The 15,747-nt window shown below is 51.1% G+C and overlaps 1 protein-coding gene across 1 annotated transcript in view; it reads left to right on the forward strand.

Annotated features, from left to right (window-relative positions):
* Prkcz (protein kinase C zeta) overlaps positions 1-15,747 on the forward strand; it is a 106,182-nt gene that overhangs the window by 55,434 nt on the left and 35,001 nt on the right. The window contains exon 5 of the mRNA XM_038333393.2: positions 14,398-14,483. Within this exon, the coding sequence (XP_038189321.1) occupies positions 14,398-14,483 (86 nt within the window). The remainder of the gene's footprint in view (positions 1-14,397; positions 14,484-15,747) is intronic.

Below are 15,747 nucleotides of genomic sequence, written 5' to 3' on the forward strand. Positions count from 1 at the left end.
TTAGTGCTTTTTTTTTTAATTCTGCTGAGGAAATTTTTCCTAGTCCAAGACCACTAACATATTCCTCCATGCCATGTTTTGTGGGCTTTAGTGAGCTCTCTAAGTAATATGAATGAAAGATATGGGGTTCTGGCTAATTTACTAAAGGCCTCTCGCTAACGAGGCCATCTGTGGGACCTCTGTGTGACTTCCCTCAGCCTCCCCACACCACACTGCCTTAACCTCTCTTGGGCTTGGTAATCAGTGACCCATGACTTTTTTTTTTAATCTTGTAAAGGCTCCCAGCTTTATTTTCCCTGAAGACTGAATTTGCTACTCTTTGACATTTCTATACAAAGGTTATAGTTGGCTTAGTTTTCAGACCACCAGCCAGGGTGAAGATCAGTGGTGAGCGCTCGCCTAGCAACCCAAGGCCCCAATCCATCCCCAGTCCGTCCGTCGTCCCCCTCCCACACGGATGTTCTGTTTGGAAGATGGACATGGTCGTGCACACCCCCAGTCCTAACACGAGGGAGGTTGAGGCAGTACATTAGGTGTTCAAGGCCAGTATCAAGTTTGAGGCTAGCCTGGGCTCTGTAATACCCTGTTTTTTGTTTTAAGTTTTATTTAAATTGAAGATCAAGTTATGGATTGATCTTGGAAAAATCTCTGCCGTATTGAGGCTTGTAATTCGTGAGCATGTATGCGCCTATGCCTTCATCCAGCTACTTCAGTGACATTCGTAATCACATGCAGTATGTGTTCGGTGTAATGATCCCAGCACATTTTCTCTTAGATTAATAGAGCGATATTTTAATGCTGTTTTTACCTGTAGAATTTTGTGTCCTGTTTGATTATAGAGTTATGTGGGGAGATTTAACCATTTCATTCTGCCCTTTGTCCCACTTCACAGACCTGCCATTGGCAGACAGAGCAAGGGTCCCACTGCACGTCCCGTGTCCTGTAGACACTGCCGTCTCACCAGCAAGGGTCCCACTGCACGTCCTGTAGACACTCATTTCACCAGTGATAGTGTTGCTGCCCCCTTTGTTGTGCTAGTACTGTTTATTTTCCAGAAACCTTGTGGGACAAGACCGGTGACATCCAGCGCCTCTGCTGTGACAGAAGTCACCATTAAGGAATCTATTAGCCATGTGTTCTGTTGTAAATCCCCACTCTGGCAATAAGGTGACACCATCCCTTTCCTCTGTGAACGCTGACTCCCAGGATGCTGCGTTTTACCGGCTGCTTCCTCTCTCCTGACATGATGGAAGTCTCCTCTTTTGTTCTGTTCGGACAGCGGTTGTATAATTGGCTTCTCGTGCCGTCTGACTGGCTTCTTCACTCCCCATTTCATACTTCAGCAGATTCAATCCGCTAATACCGTGTTTGCAATTTCTGTAATTACGTTTATGAGAAGGTTGAGCTGTAATTTTCCTTTTTTGTGATGCTGTCAACTGTTGGGGTTGTTGGCCTTACAAAATTTAAAAAAGAACTCTTTTTTATATTCAAGAGGATTTTTTTTTTTTATGACAGACTAATGTTCGACTTTTTCCCCCCCTTGGCACGTTCACCCGTGAAGTCACATGAGCCTGGTGCACTTTTCGGGTATGTTTTCTCTACATTGTATTTCATTGGTCACTTTTGGTAAGATGTGTTCTCAGGACCTCGTGACGTTGTAGTGCATTTCCTTCCAGCGGCCATGAAACCCGTAGAAACTGCAGTCAGTGACCGATTCCTGCTTTAGTACTTCGCACTTTGTGACTGTTGTAGGTCTTGTAAGATATTTATCAAGTCTGGCTATCTTTTCAAACAGTCAGTTTTTGTTTTTTCTTTTCTGATTTTCTTATATGTATTTCTTTGTTTTGGGGGGAAGTTGCGAGGGGGTAGATACAAGATTTCTCTCTGTAACCCTGGCTGTCCTGGACCATGCCCTGTAGACTAGGCTGGCCTCGAACTCACAGAGATCCTCCTGTGTCTGCCACCCGAGTCCTGGGACTACAGGTGTGCACCACCTCACCCAGCCTATTTGCTGTTTTCTGTTTATACAGATGGATGCACAGATCATTTTTTAGTTTTTTCCCCGTTCTGCTATTTCCACCCTGCTAGTTTTTCCTCTAAGCGTGCTTTTTCTGTGCCCCCAAGTTTAGAATAACTATCATCAAGTAGTTGGAAATAGTTTAGTTCCTTTTGCCCTTTTTCTTAGACCTAATTTGAGGAGGGATTTTTTGTGCTCTTGTGGCATTTTGAGACAAGGTCTCACTGTCTGGAACTCAGGATCCTCCTGCCTCAGCCTTCCCAGTGCATGATCCAACAGGCCCTGCGTCGTAGTGACTTTTCGATTGCCATGACTAAACACTGTGACCAAGGCAAGAGAAAGTATTTAACTGGGCTTATAGTTTCAGAGGGTTAGAGTCCATGGTGGCAGGAACAGCTGAGAGCCCATCTCTTGATCCAAAATTAAGAGGCAGAGAACACACTGGGAATGGAGCCAATCTTTTGACATGTCAAAGCCCAACCTCAGTGACACACCTCCTTTTAGTCCTTCCCAAGCAGTTCTATCAACCTGGGACCAAGTATTCAAACATGTGAGCCGATGAGACCATTCTCCTTCAGATACTACACCCAGTTGTGTTATTGAGAAGCTGGGGCGCTGCTAGGTAGTGGTGTGCTTACCTAGCGTGTGCCAGGCCCTAAGTTCACAAAAAACTGTGTGGTTGCTTGGTCCAGGTAGTCGGACACCTGTGGCAGGAGAATTGCCATGAGTTAGAGCCCAGCCCATCCAATTTAACAAAACCATATTTCGAGAACCAGAAATACATTGCTGTTTGGTCCACAGCCATTTGTTGTCTGACTCCAGAGTTCCTTCAGTTGTTCACCTCATGAGCTCAGGTGGACTAGGAACTGTCGCTCTCGGACACGTCAGGTGTTACAAAACGATTGCGCACTGTGCATACACCGTTCACCAGGGGGGCATGCCAAGTTCAAACCGGGTTTCCTGCCGAATTCATATCGATCTCATTCCATCGTAAGTCCTGAGTGAGCCCATTGTAAGCTGGGGGGTGTTGTGTGCACTGAGGGAGGGGGGACTTACTGCCTGTGTGCCCTTTGGGGGATTTTTTTCTCTAGCTCTCCACCTCCTGGATCTGCGGGCACTCTGGTCCCATATATAAGACATCCTAGCATTTGCACATAATCCACCGAACCCCTCCCATGCACCTCAGCTGTGAGCCTCTGCCGCCCTTACAGTGTGCTCTGCTTCATCTTGTCTGCCTGTGAAAGTGTTCCTTCTGCCTGGACTATTCTTATGAGTAATTTAAAAAAAAAAAAAAGCTGATTTGCTGACAGCTGATTATCTGGACTTTGTTAGTGTGATCTGCATTCCCCTTCCTGTAGGAACGAACTGTGTTTCCTGCTCAGTCTGGGCTCTCTCTCCCAGCTTCAGATCTGTCTCCACCTGAGTTCACCGGGTCAGATGTGCTCAACACCTTTCGACTTACAGCATTTTCAGCTTCTGGTGGGTTCACTGGGACAAGGTCCTGTCACAGCGGAGGGCCTGCGCGGTGTCTTTCATCCTGGAAATGCCCTGCAGACAGCACCGCTTTTCCCTTTCGGGTCCCCTCTCCTCCAGCTCCTGTGCCCTTCTGTTTCATCAACCTTAACACGGGGGTCAGGCAGGATGGAGTGGACGTGTTCTGCCTTTGAGGACATGCATTTTGGGAGTCTCGGGGGTAGAATGTTAAGGACTGAAGGTTTGTGGGCCCCTCATTCATATTTTGAAACTGTACTTCATTGTGGAGGTGCTCAGAGCTGAGGCCTGTGGAGGAGATGCGGGTCATGATGGCGCTCCGCAAGGAGGTGATGTCTCTACATAGAGAGACCTTGAGAGACTTTGCTCTCCCCTCACTGCCTACCATGAGGGACATAAGGCAGTTGTCTGTGAGTCAGTGAGAAGCTTCCCCTGAACTCAGTCCAGCCTTCAGCCCCTGGAACTATCCGAGGAGTACCCGCTGTGGACGGAAGTGCCAGCCTACGGCCTCATAGCTCTCACCTGTCAGAGACAGCGCTCTAGGTCTGTCTGGTTTGTCTGAGCAGCTGAGCCCTAGTTTTTGTCCCAGTCAAACCTCCGAGAACTGAGCTCCAGCCCTTGCTTTCCACGTAGGCCCCAAAGAACCAGAAATCATCCTTTGCTGGAGGCCCAGTGTGCCTGCCGAGGTCCCTTCCTCAGGTGCAGCTCTCCCCCCTCATCCTTGGTGGGACTGGCAGAAGCTCTGTGGCTCCCCGCCACGGTTCTCGTGTGCCTGCAGCGTGTCACGTTCACGTGTGCCTCCTGTTGAGCAGCACTCTGTCGTAGCCACAATGCACCTCTCTGCCCTCTGCCTGCTGTCCCTGCCGGCTTTACTGTTTTCTACAGCGTCGAGCTCCCAAGCTCGTGGCCTTCAGATCTAAGGCTTGAATCCAGTCTGATGGCCATGGGGAAGGTGGTCAGCAATGTGCTTGTTGTGTGTGTTTATTCCCTATGTAAACAAGAGCTGTCCTCAGCATGAATTGATGGTAACTGAACTACTTGAAAGTTGATGTTTTTCCATTAAAAAAAAAAAAAATCGTATGAAAATCCTGATCAGCCTCCCAGCTGGCCGTTCTAATCGGTGTCACGGTACGTTGGTATCTTCGCATCAACCATGCCGTAAAGTGTGACGGTGGTATTGTGCTGAGCTTTCTCTCGGGGACACTGATCACAAGAGGATGCTTCTACGCAGAAGTACCAGGGTTCCTGGGATCCAGAGGCAGCCCCTCTTCCCACACCTCCTGCATCCCCTGGGCCCGTGTGGGGCACTGTTAACATAGAAGCTGCTGGGTCACTTCAGCTCCACACACAGTTTCTCCACTCACTCACACCCCTACTCTGACCCCATTCCTTGGGAGGGGCTCAGACATGGGCGGGGCCTTTCTCTCCTGCCAGGTTTAGCCAGGCACTTTGAGAAACCCTGCCATAACATGACCGTCCAGCAGGGGGCCCCCGAGATCCAGCCACAGCACCACTATCCACGTGGACCATTTTCCCTCTGGAAGGAGCCACCCACTGTCTCACACCAGTGTAAGCCTTTCTCTTGCCTTCCCTCGGTGCCACGGGGTAGCTGTGGGGGGTGGAGGGATTCATTCCACCGCTGCCCCAGACGGCAACACAGTTTCCCCTAGTCCTTGCTACAATGGCCCCACAGAGCCTGTCTGCAGTGTCTGGCTGCTGGGGAGGGCATCTGGTATCTTCCTGCAGGTAGAACTCCCAGAGCACGGGGACCTTGCTTCCTGGTTACTGTGTCAGAGGTCTTGGGTCCTTTTGTGCCTGCACCGGCACCTAAGAAACAAGCTCCAAGTCCCATGTCCTTATCCCTGTGAGACAGGCTGCCTCATTGATGTGTCTGTGATATGGGGGCATTGGTGCAGTTTGGGCACCATGGTGGATAGGTGCAGAAGCCTCAGACCGGTTGTCATGCCTGTGGGCAAAGAGCAGTGGCCACAGGGTGACCCACCATACTTAATCAGCCAGCCTGAATTGCTGTCCTTCTCTTGGGGACGTGCGTTGGCCTCTGAGGTCACTAGAATGCCCTTCTCTTGACTAGTGAGCAATGTCAAGGCTGGGATGAGCGGGGCCACCAGAACCATAGAATCCGTAATAACCATACACTCTCATGAAGGAGCCTTGTCCCTGGGTTCTGCTCAGAAAAGAAAGTTGAGGCCAGAGGGCCAACTCTAACAGAAATCCACCAACCCTGGGTCAGTTTTGTTTGTTTGTTTGTTTGTTTGGGTTTTTTTTTAGCTTTTTAAATGTTTTCATTAGCATATATCAGTTATACATAGTAATGAGCTTTATTATAACATTTTCATACGCGTGCATAATGTATTCCATCCGTGTCCATTTAGATGGGATCTTGCTATACAGGCCAGGCTGACCTTGGACACATGGCAATTCTCCTGTCTTAGCCAACCAAGAGCTGGGGTCACAGGTGTGAGCCACCATGCCTGGTATTACAGCTTATGCCCCCCCCCCACACCCCGTCTGGGTCTCTTTCCAGTGTGTGTGGCCTGGGCTAGTCTCCGCTGAGGCTCATGCGTCACTCTGGGGAACCTGCAATCCCATGTTCTTGAGTGTTTGTCCTCATTGTCTGTAGGGCAGCAGCTTGTGTGGTTTTCACCCGTCGCTAATGCACCGAGGCTCCATATAGACGAGGAGACCAGGGCAGCTCCCCTGTGTGGGCCAACTGTTTGGCTGTGTCTCTGGTGCGCTGTGGTTGCACAGGGACACTCCCTGGACAGTGTACGACGGAGTAGCTGAAAGGGTGGAAAGCCCGCGTGGGAGCCACGGTTGTGCCTGCCGTTCACAAACAGCCTCATCTCCCACGCAACCGTAACTTCCCCCCGGCAGCAGTTCCCATACCTCTGTCCAGGCCTGCTTTTGTGATTTCAACGTTATTCTTCACTTAGCTCTCTCAAAGCGTGGCATGTATAAGTCATCTTTTCAGCTGGGAAATAGATCGGTGGTTAGAAACAGGAAGTTTGAGTTGCAGGCCTGGGATGGGAAAGTCCCTAGCGGGAGGAGGTGACTACACACTCAGATGTGGTACCTACCCAGCTTTTCTACCTTTGAAGGGCCGTTCCACCTATAGCCGGTGCTACCCCCAGCCGCTGGGATGGTGCCTACCTGGCAGGGTAGAAGGGATTGAAGACCCTTATTCTCACAGCCCTCTGGGAGCCCTAATGGATCCCGGACATCCTGAAGTGCAGTAGTGTAGGGGTCCAACTTCAGGAACCAAAGAGAGAATTTGGCTCTTAAGACAAAGAGACAGAATTTTGTAGTGGTCTATTATTTATATTTTGATAAATAAATCTTGCCTGAAGACCAGAGGCAAAGCTAAAGCCACTAGAGGTCAGGCAGTGGTGACACACACCTTTAATCCCAGGGTTTGGGAGACAGAGTCAGATGGATCTTTGTGAGTTCAGTACCACCCTGGGCTACACAATATTAATGCAAAAACTAATCCAGGTGGTGGTGGCCTACACCTTTAATCCCAGCACTAGAAGGAATATAAAATGGGAGGAGAGAGATGCTTAGTCTGCTAAGTTTGTGGTCACCCAGCCTTGATAGAGGTGAGGCTTCTTCTCTACTGGCTTGGCTGCCTTTCTGTCTGGTTTCCGGGTTGAACCCCAATATCTATCTCTGGGTTTTGTTATCCGTACTGCACAGTAGGCCTGGATACCTGCAGCCTTAAGGCTGGAGTGAAGCAGTCTGGCTCCTCCGTGCTGCTTTCCCAGGGCACACTCACTCTAGTTGGACTTCTGAGGTCCTGGGATAAGCTGGTTTGCGTATGTGTGTGGTGGAGAGAGACAGCCCTGAGGTAGAGGTGGCAATGTCTGTCCTACCCCTGCCCTCCACGGCATCTTTCTCAAGCTCTGTGGACCCTCTTTGAGCCTCAGGATTCTAACTGGCTTCTTACCTTTGCTGGCCACTGGCCTGGGGTTGCCAACGAAGACCCAATGCTCTCTATGAGGCTTAATTGCTAGCACATGTTCCATCCTTGGCAGCACGGGGTCACCCTTTGGCACTGTGTGACCTGTGCTCATTACACTGTTCCTTCCACGTCCTACACATGAGGAGCCCCCCAGCTTCATTCTGATCTGCTGCCAGAGTCCAGCCCACCTGCTCATCCCCAAGCCTGGAAGAGACGGGTTTGTCCACAGTCAAGTTGATCAGAGTTTAGCTTTTTAAAACGCGGGTTTTTTCCCCCCACCTTTTTCCCCCATCTAGCTCAAGATGCTAGATTACCATGGAAACAGAGCTTGTTAAGATTCCTGTGACCAGCCTAATTATAGAATTTCAAAGACAAGCAGAGAGCTCCCCGAGGTTGTCAGGAAGGCAGCCCACACACTCTCCGGGACTTGCTGTTCACTGTGTGCCAGCCACCAGGGAGGTTGGCAGCTGAGTTCCCAGTGGGCATGTGACACCACCAACTCTCACCAGGCCAGAGCTGAGCTCCGACACCTGCATTCGTGACAGACGTGGCAGACTACCAAGGACAGCTCCTACGATGTGCAGGGAGTATCTCACAGCCCAGCCGACCCTATCCCTACCCTCCAGGGCTTCCTTACAGCCTGGGCTTACCCTAGAGTCCCGTCCATACTTGTTCCCCTTCGCCAGAGCACCCCTCCCTCTTCAGCGAGCGTGACTTGCTCGTATCCTGTGCGCATCATGGTGACCCTCGCTTAGGTCAGGCGTGGAGTTTTCATTTCTCAGACAAAACCAGGTTGTGAAAGTGCAACTCGCCTGCGTGTGGCAGGGGCAGCTGGATTCCCCCAGGGCCTCCAGGGTCCCAGCCCACAGACCCAGAAAACCATAGGGGACTCGGTGTGGCTTTGTCCAGGGCTACATTGCTCTTAGGAAATCTTTTAGTAGATCCATACAGTTTGAAAGTTTGGGTTTTAGTTGTTGTCCTTGTGGGAGCTAGGATTCTCAGAAAGGCTCAGTTGTCGATTCAGAAACCAAGGATGTCACAACCCTAGTTGTTACCCTAAGAAACCATAGGCAGTTACTACTAGGAAATGCTCTGTAGGTTCCTGGCCAGAATCCTCGGCACCAGCAAGGCTATTAAGGGCAAGAACTCTGAAATAAGTCCCAGCCCCAAGGAGCCCAAGGAGATGGGGGACTGTACCATATACTGTAAGTTTGAGGTGGGGGGCTCTGGGAGGAAAGAGGCCATTGGAGAAATTAAGAAAATCTGAACAGTGCGGACATCCTTTTTGCTTCACTGATTGTGACAGAGGTGACGTGCAAAAGGGGGTGAGTGTGACAGAGCCCAGTCAAAAAGTCTCACAAAACACGATATCCTCTGTAGCTTTGCTCACTGAAGGTGAAGGGGCCTGACTAGCACCAGCTGGAGAGACCAGATACCGACCCCAGTCTTAGTCTGCATTGATGAGGGGGCAGCACGTGTTCTTAGCCAGTGTCCTGTTGCTGTGAAGAGACACCATGACCACAACTCACACAAGAAAACATTTCGTAGGGGCTGGCTTACAGTTCAGAGGCTTAGTGCGTCATCATCACTGGGGGCAGCACAGTGGTACATGGGCAGGCATGGTGCTGGAGAAGTAGCTGAGAGTTCTCCATCTCATCCATTGGCAACAGGCAGAGAGAGACACTGGGACTGCCTTGGGCTTTGAAATCCCAGAGCCCACCACCGTGAGGCAGCACCTCCTCATCCTTTGAGATAGTATCCCTCCCTGAGGACTCAGTATTCAAGTCTGTGAGCCTCTGGGGGGCCATTCTTATTCAAACTACCACAGCACAAGAATTATCCCCTTGTCTTTCCTGCCCCTTAAGGTATGCCAGGAGCTAGAAAAATGGCTCAGCAATTAAGGGCACTTACTGCTCATACAGAGGACCGGTTCAGTTCCCAGCACCCACAACCCACAATCTGTCTCACAACTGTGGCTCCAGGGGAGTCCGACTCAGTCTCCAGGTCTCCGTGGGCATCAAACATGCGTGTGTGTGTGTGTGTGTGTGTGTGTGTGTGTGTGTGTGTGTATTCAGGCAAAACACACACACATAAAATAAATTTTTAGAAGATTTAGAGTATGCTAAAAAAAATATTTGAAGTATTTATTTTTTACATGACGGTCACTGGCTGTCGCTGTGATTCTTTCTTTCTCACCTGGTCAGTGTTCTCCCAGCAGTGACCCAGGCATGGGCCAGCAGGGTGCCCCTGTGATTTACCTGGGGTACCCACTGCCACAAATGTGAATTACTTTCCTGTGGAACTCCAAGGTGTGTAGCTGTCCAAGAGGGCCCTCTGTAAGTCAGGGTACTCTAGGGACACCCAACAGGATGCATATAGTGAAAGAGCTTGACCCCCAGGAATATGGAGGCTAGGAGGTCCAAAGCCGCCCATGTAGGCTTCACGTCAAGCTCAGAGCCCACATCTATTAAAGGATAGCAGTCGTTCGTTGCTTTGATTGGCTAGAGGAGGCCCATCCATTAAGAAGGGCCATATTCAAGGTCAGAGTCAATGAGGGTTAGCCTCATCCCTATACACCTTCATGGTAACATCCAGAACAATATTCGATCTGACAGAGCTGACACAGGAACTCTAGAGGTCTTCCTTTTGTCCAGTTGGCATTCATATGCAACTCCTTAAAACATTTTCAGCCTGAGAAAACGACAATAACAAGGCTTCCCTCTCGCCAAGAGGACTGAGCTATGTGCACATATCCCGGCACTGACCCATTTCCTCAGGAGAGGGCACGGTCATCTTGGGCCTTCTGGTCGACCCCCAACAGAAAGCCATGGCCTCTCAGTGGTTTTCCTACCATTTCAATCCCACATTTCTCTCTTCTTTTCTCTCACAATTTCAGCTTTTCTTTCTGAGGTGAAGGAGCCAACATTATAAGTGCTTGTGGCTCCCCCAGAGGCTACTCACCCTGACAGAATCCTGAGTGACCTGAAGCACACTGGCCTGGCCTGCAGGTGCAGGGAGTGCTTCCAAGACCACCTGCACAGTTGCCATTCACAACAAGTTTTGCTTCGTTTTTGCGTTGCAGCTCAGAGTGCCTAATACGGGGTAGTTTGCAGGGAACAGGGTTTGTTTCAGAAGTTTCAGAGGGTGTCATCAGAAAGCTGTGTCAGCCTCTGGTGAGGGCCACATGGGGGACCGAGCAGCTTGCTAGCCTGTGTCCTTCCCCTCTGTGAAGCTACTAGTACCCTAGTATAGATGGCCCCGCTTACACCTAACCTCACCTGACCCCCAGCTGCCTCCCCAAATGCCATCAGCCTGTGACTCTGGTCATGGAGATTCCAACACTTGAGCTTCTGGGGACGAACCCAAACCACAGCAGATCCTTACAGTGAAGAAGTGCGGTGGTAGGCTAGCGCTGACTCAGCAGTTAAGCATTCTAACTACCCTTGCAGAGGACTGGGTTTGGTTCCCTGCACCCTCAGGGCAGCTAATAACCATCTGTAACTCCAGTTCCAGGGGATCCGATACTTTCTATGGCTTCTGTAGACTCCTGCATGCACGTGGTACGCATGTGTCCTCTCAAGCACATAAACATACACATTAAAGTGGGGGGGGGGATGACATCAGGGGCCTGCAAGATGACTCAGCAGGAAAAGGCACTTGCCGCCAAGCCTAAAGACCCGAGTTTGATTCCCCAGAATCCACGTGGTGAAAGAAGAGGACCAGCTCCTTCAGGTTGTCCTCCAGCTTACACGTGTGCTGTGGCGTGCACATGCTCCTATACACATACTAAATAAATAAATCTATTTTCTTTCTTTTTTTCTTTTCTTCTTTCCTTGAGACAGTTTTCTCTGTGTAGCCTTGGCTGTCCTAGAACTTGCACTATAGACCAGGCTGGTCTTGAACTCACAGAGATCTGCCTACCTCTGTCTCTTGAGTGCTCCATTATTGTTACCAGGATGTGGTGGTGCACGTCTCTAATCCCAGCACTTGGGAGTTCATGGCCAGCTTGGTCTACAGAGCGAGTTTCAGGACAGCCAGGGGGCTACAAAGAGAAACCCTATTTTGAACAAACGAAACCAAGAAAATCGTTGTTTTTGTTTGTTTGGTTTTTTTTTTTTTTTTTTTTTTTGAAGAGTCTGCTCCTTCGTTCTCTCGCCTCTGCCTCCTTAGTACCGGGATTATAGGTGTGCACCATCCCACACCTGGCTTGAAGCATTCTCAGATGCTTGGGAGGCCACTCTGGGACCCCTCCACAGGCTGATCAAGGAGTGATGGAATTTCTGCACCTCAGGAGCCTGAGTGATGGCCTTGGTGCCCTTCTTCCTTGATACCCTGGCAAGTTGTGTGGATATTAATTTGTCTGATTCCTCAAACATAGAGCGAACCTTTTGTGGATTTCTCTGTTTCTCCTATGTTTGTGGTGTGTGTGTGTGTGTGTGTGTTTGCATGTGTGGAAGTACACATGAATGTGGGAGTACACACACCTTCACATATGTACATATGTATAGAGGCTGAGCTTTGTGTCATCTGGCTCACTCTCTAATTTATAGTAAATAATGTATATAATATATATATATATATATATCATGATATATCATATATAAATTGCTCCTTCCAGCTAGTCTAGGTAGCCAACTTGCCCCAGGGACCCTATCTCTGCTTGGACCTGCGCTTGTAAACGTGTGTAAACGTGTTCACATGTGCTCACCCCCTGCTCCCTGCTCTTAGGATCTTCAGACTCTCCCCGCAGGTCCAGAGTGTTCCCCACATCCTCTTCCGTAAGCTCTTTGTCATCCTGCTCTTCACGCTCACCCCTTTATTCTCTAAAAGGCCAGGTGTATGCGTGGCGGAAGGCAAGAGTCTTAGTCCACTCTGATGCTGTGGTGAGACGCCGCCCTGTGTCAGGGACATAAGCTGCAGGATTTTGTCCTCCCCTGGTGTAAGCTGGGGGCCCGGGGTCAGGAGCCGGCACATGGTAGTCCGCTTCTGGATCTCGGACAGCAGGTTTTTGAGTGTCCTTATGTTTCAGAGAACTAGCACTGCTCTCTTCTGGGGAGGCACTAACTGGGGTCCCGCCCCCATGCCCTCGTCTCACATCAGTCACCTTCTCAGCCTTGTATCCGAATACCACCTTGCTAGTCCTCAGGACTCCGTCATCCCTCAGCAGTAAAGTCCGGGCTTTCCTGCTATCGGTGACAAGGCACTGCCATCAATCCTAGACATTTGTCATTTCTGTGCTCTCAACCCTGGGGCTAATACAGTGTCCTCCTTCCTGCCCCACTGCTAAGTTTGTCCTGTCGAGGGGCTCTGGTCAGCCTCGGCCTCTGCTAGGGTGCCTTAGATTTCCTTTCATTTCTCTGTAGTCTGGGGTGGTATTCAATGGTCCTTCACTTTCCAGTGCTGTAACGGGAACTACAGGACAAGAGGACCCTGCCCACAAGTCCTAGGTTGTCCTCATGTTGCCTCCTGAGTTTACGTCTCTGTCCTCTGTCACTTGGTACTCTTTCCCTTCCCTTCAGATATGAGATGGGTGGGAGCCATACAGGAGCATAGCAAGGCCCGGGGCTGTTTGGAGCGTGGACCTGGGCTCCCTTGGCTAGGTTTCCCTAGGAATGTGGGTGGGTCAGGGGGGACAGGCCATGCCCTGTCACTGTGGGGCAGGCAGACCCTGGTTGTGCCCCTCCTGCTAGAATGTCCGTTTCGTGGACCCGATGCCCCCCAGATGGGTAAAGTGGGAGGGGACAGAGCCTGGCACTGCCTCTATCCTGGTCTCCTCTGGGGCTGGAGCCCTGCAGGGGTCACCCATCAGTGCTTGGCTTTTATCAAGTGCCTCTCAAGCTGCTCTCTGGGAGCCTCAGAGCCATGAGCCGGGCCTGTGAGGGAGCTACGCTTGGGTGTGGTGGGCCAGCCTTCGTTCCTCCTGAGCTCCCAGAGGAACCGCGGCTTCCGGCTCCTCACTGAATCTCCCCTTTAAAGGGAGAGAAGCATATTTTTGCAGTCACTGTGACCTGATTTCAGCCGTTTCCAGCTCGAGCTGGTAATTTGCTTGTTTTAAAAACATTCCGTTACACTCTCCACTCTGACTCGGCTCCTGAAAGTCGCTCTTGCTGCAGGATTTTATAAAAGCACAAAGCTTTCCATTGTACCTTGTGTTTCTGGAGGTTTTGTCTCTGTGTGCTGGCCTTGTGGCACTTGGGGGTCGTGGAATGGAAACCATCAGGCTGTGTACGGTTCTGGTCGGAACCTTAGTGGCGTTTTTTAAAAAAGAGCTGTTCTGTGTGTGAATAGTGCATGTCACAAAGTAAAATACTCAAGAAAACTGGACCTCCCTCTGCCCCGAGGTCTGCTGGGTTAGAGGGACCTTGGGCCTGCGTGAGTCACCGAGATGATGCTGACTATAGCCTCCAGCCTAGCGTCCTCTTTCCCTCCTTGGATGGTCATATGTAAATATCATGGTCCATTTGAACCCTGTCCCTGTATGGAAAAAAGGGCCTGGTTTTTAGAAGCTGCCCAGAGGGAAGGAGGGTGAAGGAAAGCCAGCAGGGAATAAGCAGTCAGGGAACTGAGTGGCCCAGGACGGAGGACCTGATATCCTGACCGCCCGCCGTATCCTGCCTGTTCCTGCCGGATGCCGGGTATCTCCACTACCGTGCTGGGCCTCTCCCACCTGAGCGGCCATCTCCAGCAGCCACAGCTTTGAGAACATGAGAATCATGTGAGGAGAGGTGAAAGGGAGCCTTTACCCGAAAAAGCTGCCGTTTTAGTTCTGGCATCCCCCAGCCAGGACTGTAGCCACAGCTCCAGCCAACCCGGACTGGAATGGCCCGTCCCCATCTATACCTTGGGTTCTGGGGCCCGGGCTTCTGCATCACAATGCTACTTCCTTACCCGGTTTTTACATCCTCTCTAGAATCCATCTACCGCCGTGGGGCCAGAAGATGGAGGAAACTATACCGCGCCAACGGCCACCTCTTCCAAGCCAAGCGCTTTAACCGGGTGAGTGTATCCCTCCGACGACTCCCTTGCAGGGGCCATTTTTATTGCTTGTACAAGTGAAGAAAAAGGGGGAAGGGTCCTTGCTCCTGCTGTGCAGGGCTGGGCTAACTCCATGCCCTGGAAAAAAAAAAAAAAAGTCCTGAGCCACCAGCCTAACCAATATTGCGGGGCCGTGGAGATGTGCTCGGGGCTACTCGGAGCCTGCCCAGGTCCTCTCCAGCCAGTCCGCTGAATGGTAGCAGCTGCATGAGAACGCGGCTGTGTCTTGGGTATCCTTTTCTGCTCCTGATTACATAGTCTTTGCTCGTTGTCTCTGGCCCGCCTGCCTGTTTGGACACATGTACAAGCTTCTGGAGGGCTGTAAGGGTCTCCTTGGACCCCAAAAGTCCCAGATGCCTCTACCTTCTTGTCTCCTGTTACTCTAGTGGCCAGTCCTTTCCAAGTGACACTTGGCTCAGTCCCTCGGGTCTCTTCGTCACAGAGGTTCTTTGTTCTCCAGTGTGCAGGGACTGGGTGACTCTGCGGTGGCTCTCTTTCACAACCAAGGGCAGTGCCTGTTGTCAGCTGTGCCCAGCAAGCACACTTTAGAGGAGTGTGGGTCCTGCGAACACACGGGGACAGCACGGAGCCGTTATGCTCAAGTGCCACTGCCCAGCCTGCCCTGTACTTTTCCACACTCTGTCCCCAGGCTGGAACGACTCTTTAGCCTTGAGTGGCCACTGGCCTAATAGTGAGCCGTGGGGTCAGCCCCAGTCCTGCTGCTGCTTAGGCAAGAGCTCCCTTCTGTCTTGTTTCCCTGCCTGTGATGTATGAACGCCGGTGGGAGGGATGAGGAAAGAGCACAGGTCCAGTTGATATTTGTCATGGTGTGAGAGCCACCTGGAGGCCACTGCATCTTCAGGGCAGCCACTGACGCTCCTGCCTCTCCGGTCTCTTCTCAAGGCACCCGGTCGCTATAGATGTATTCCTGGGTGATCCTGGGAGTGTGGGCTGCACCTCTTGCGCCCATCATGCCTCAAGAAGCTGGGGCTGCCCTCCCTCCCCCTCCCCTGGCGGCTAATGAGGCTGGAGTGGTAGTGGGGCAGAGGAAATGCTCCTGAACAACCGCTCGGGAGTGTGTGTGTGTGTGTGTGTGTGTGTGTGTGTGTGTACCTGATCTCGGCCAGAAGGCTGAGAAGCAACGAGCCGGACTGCAGACAGCGCTGGGCTGGGGAGAGATGTGGGCCAGTGCCTCGGAAGACAGCCAGGTACTGCCCAGAGATCC

This window comes from Arvicola amphibius, chromosome 6, assembly GCF_903992535.2.
Source record: "Arvicola amphibius chromosome 6, mArvAmp1.2, whole genome shotgun sequence".
In the NCBI taxonomy this organism is placed as follows: Eukaryota; Metazoa; Chordata; class Mammalia; order Rodentia; family Cricetidae; genus Arvicola; species Arvicola amphibius.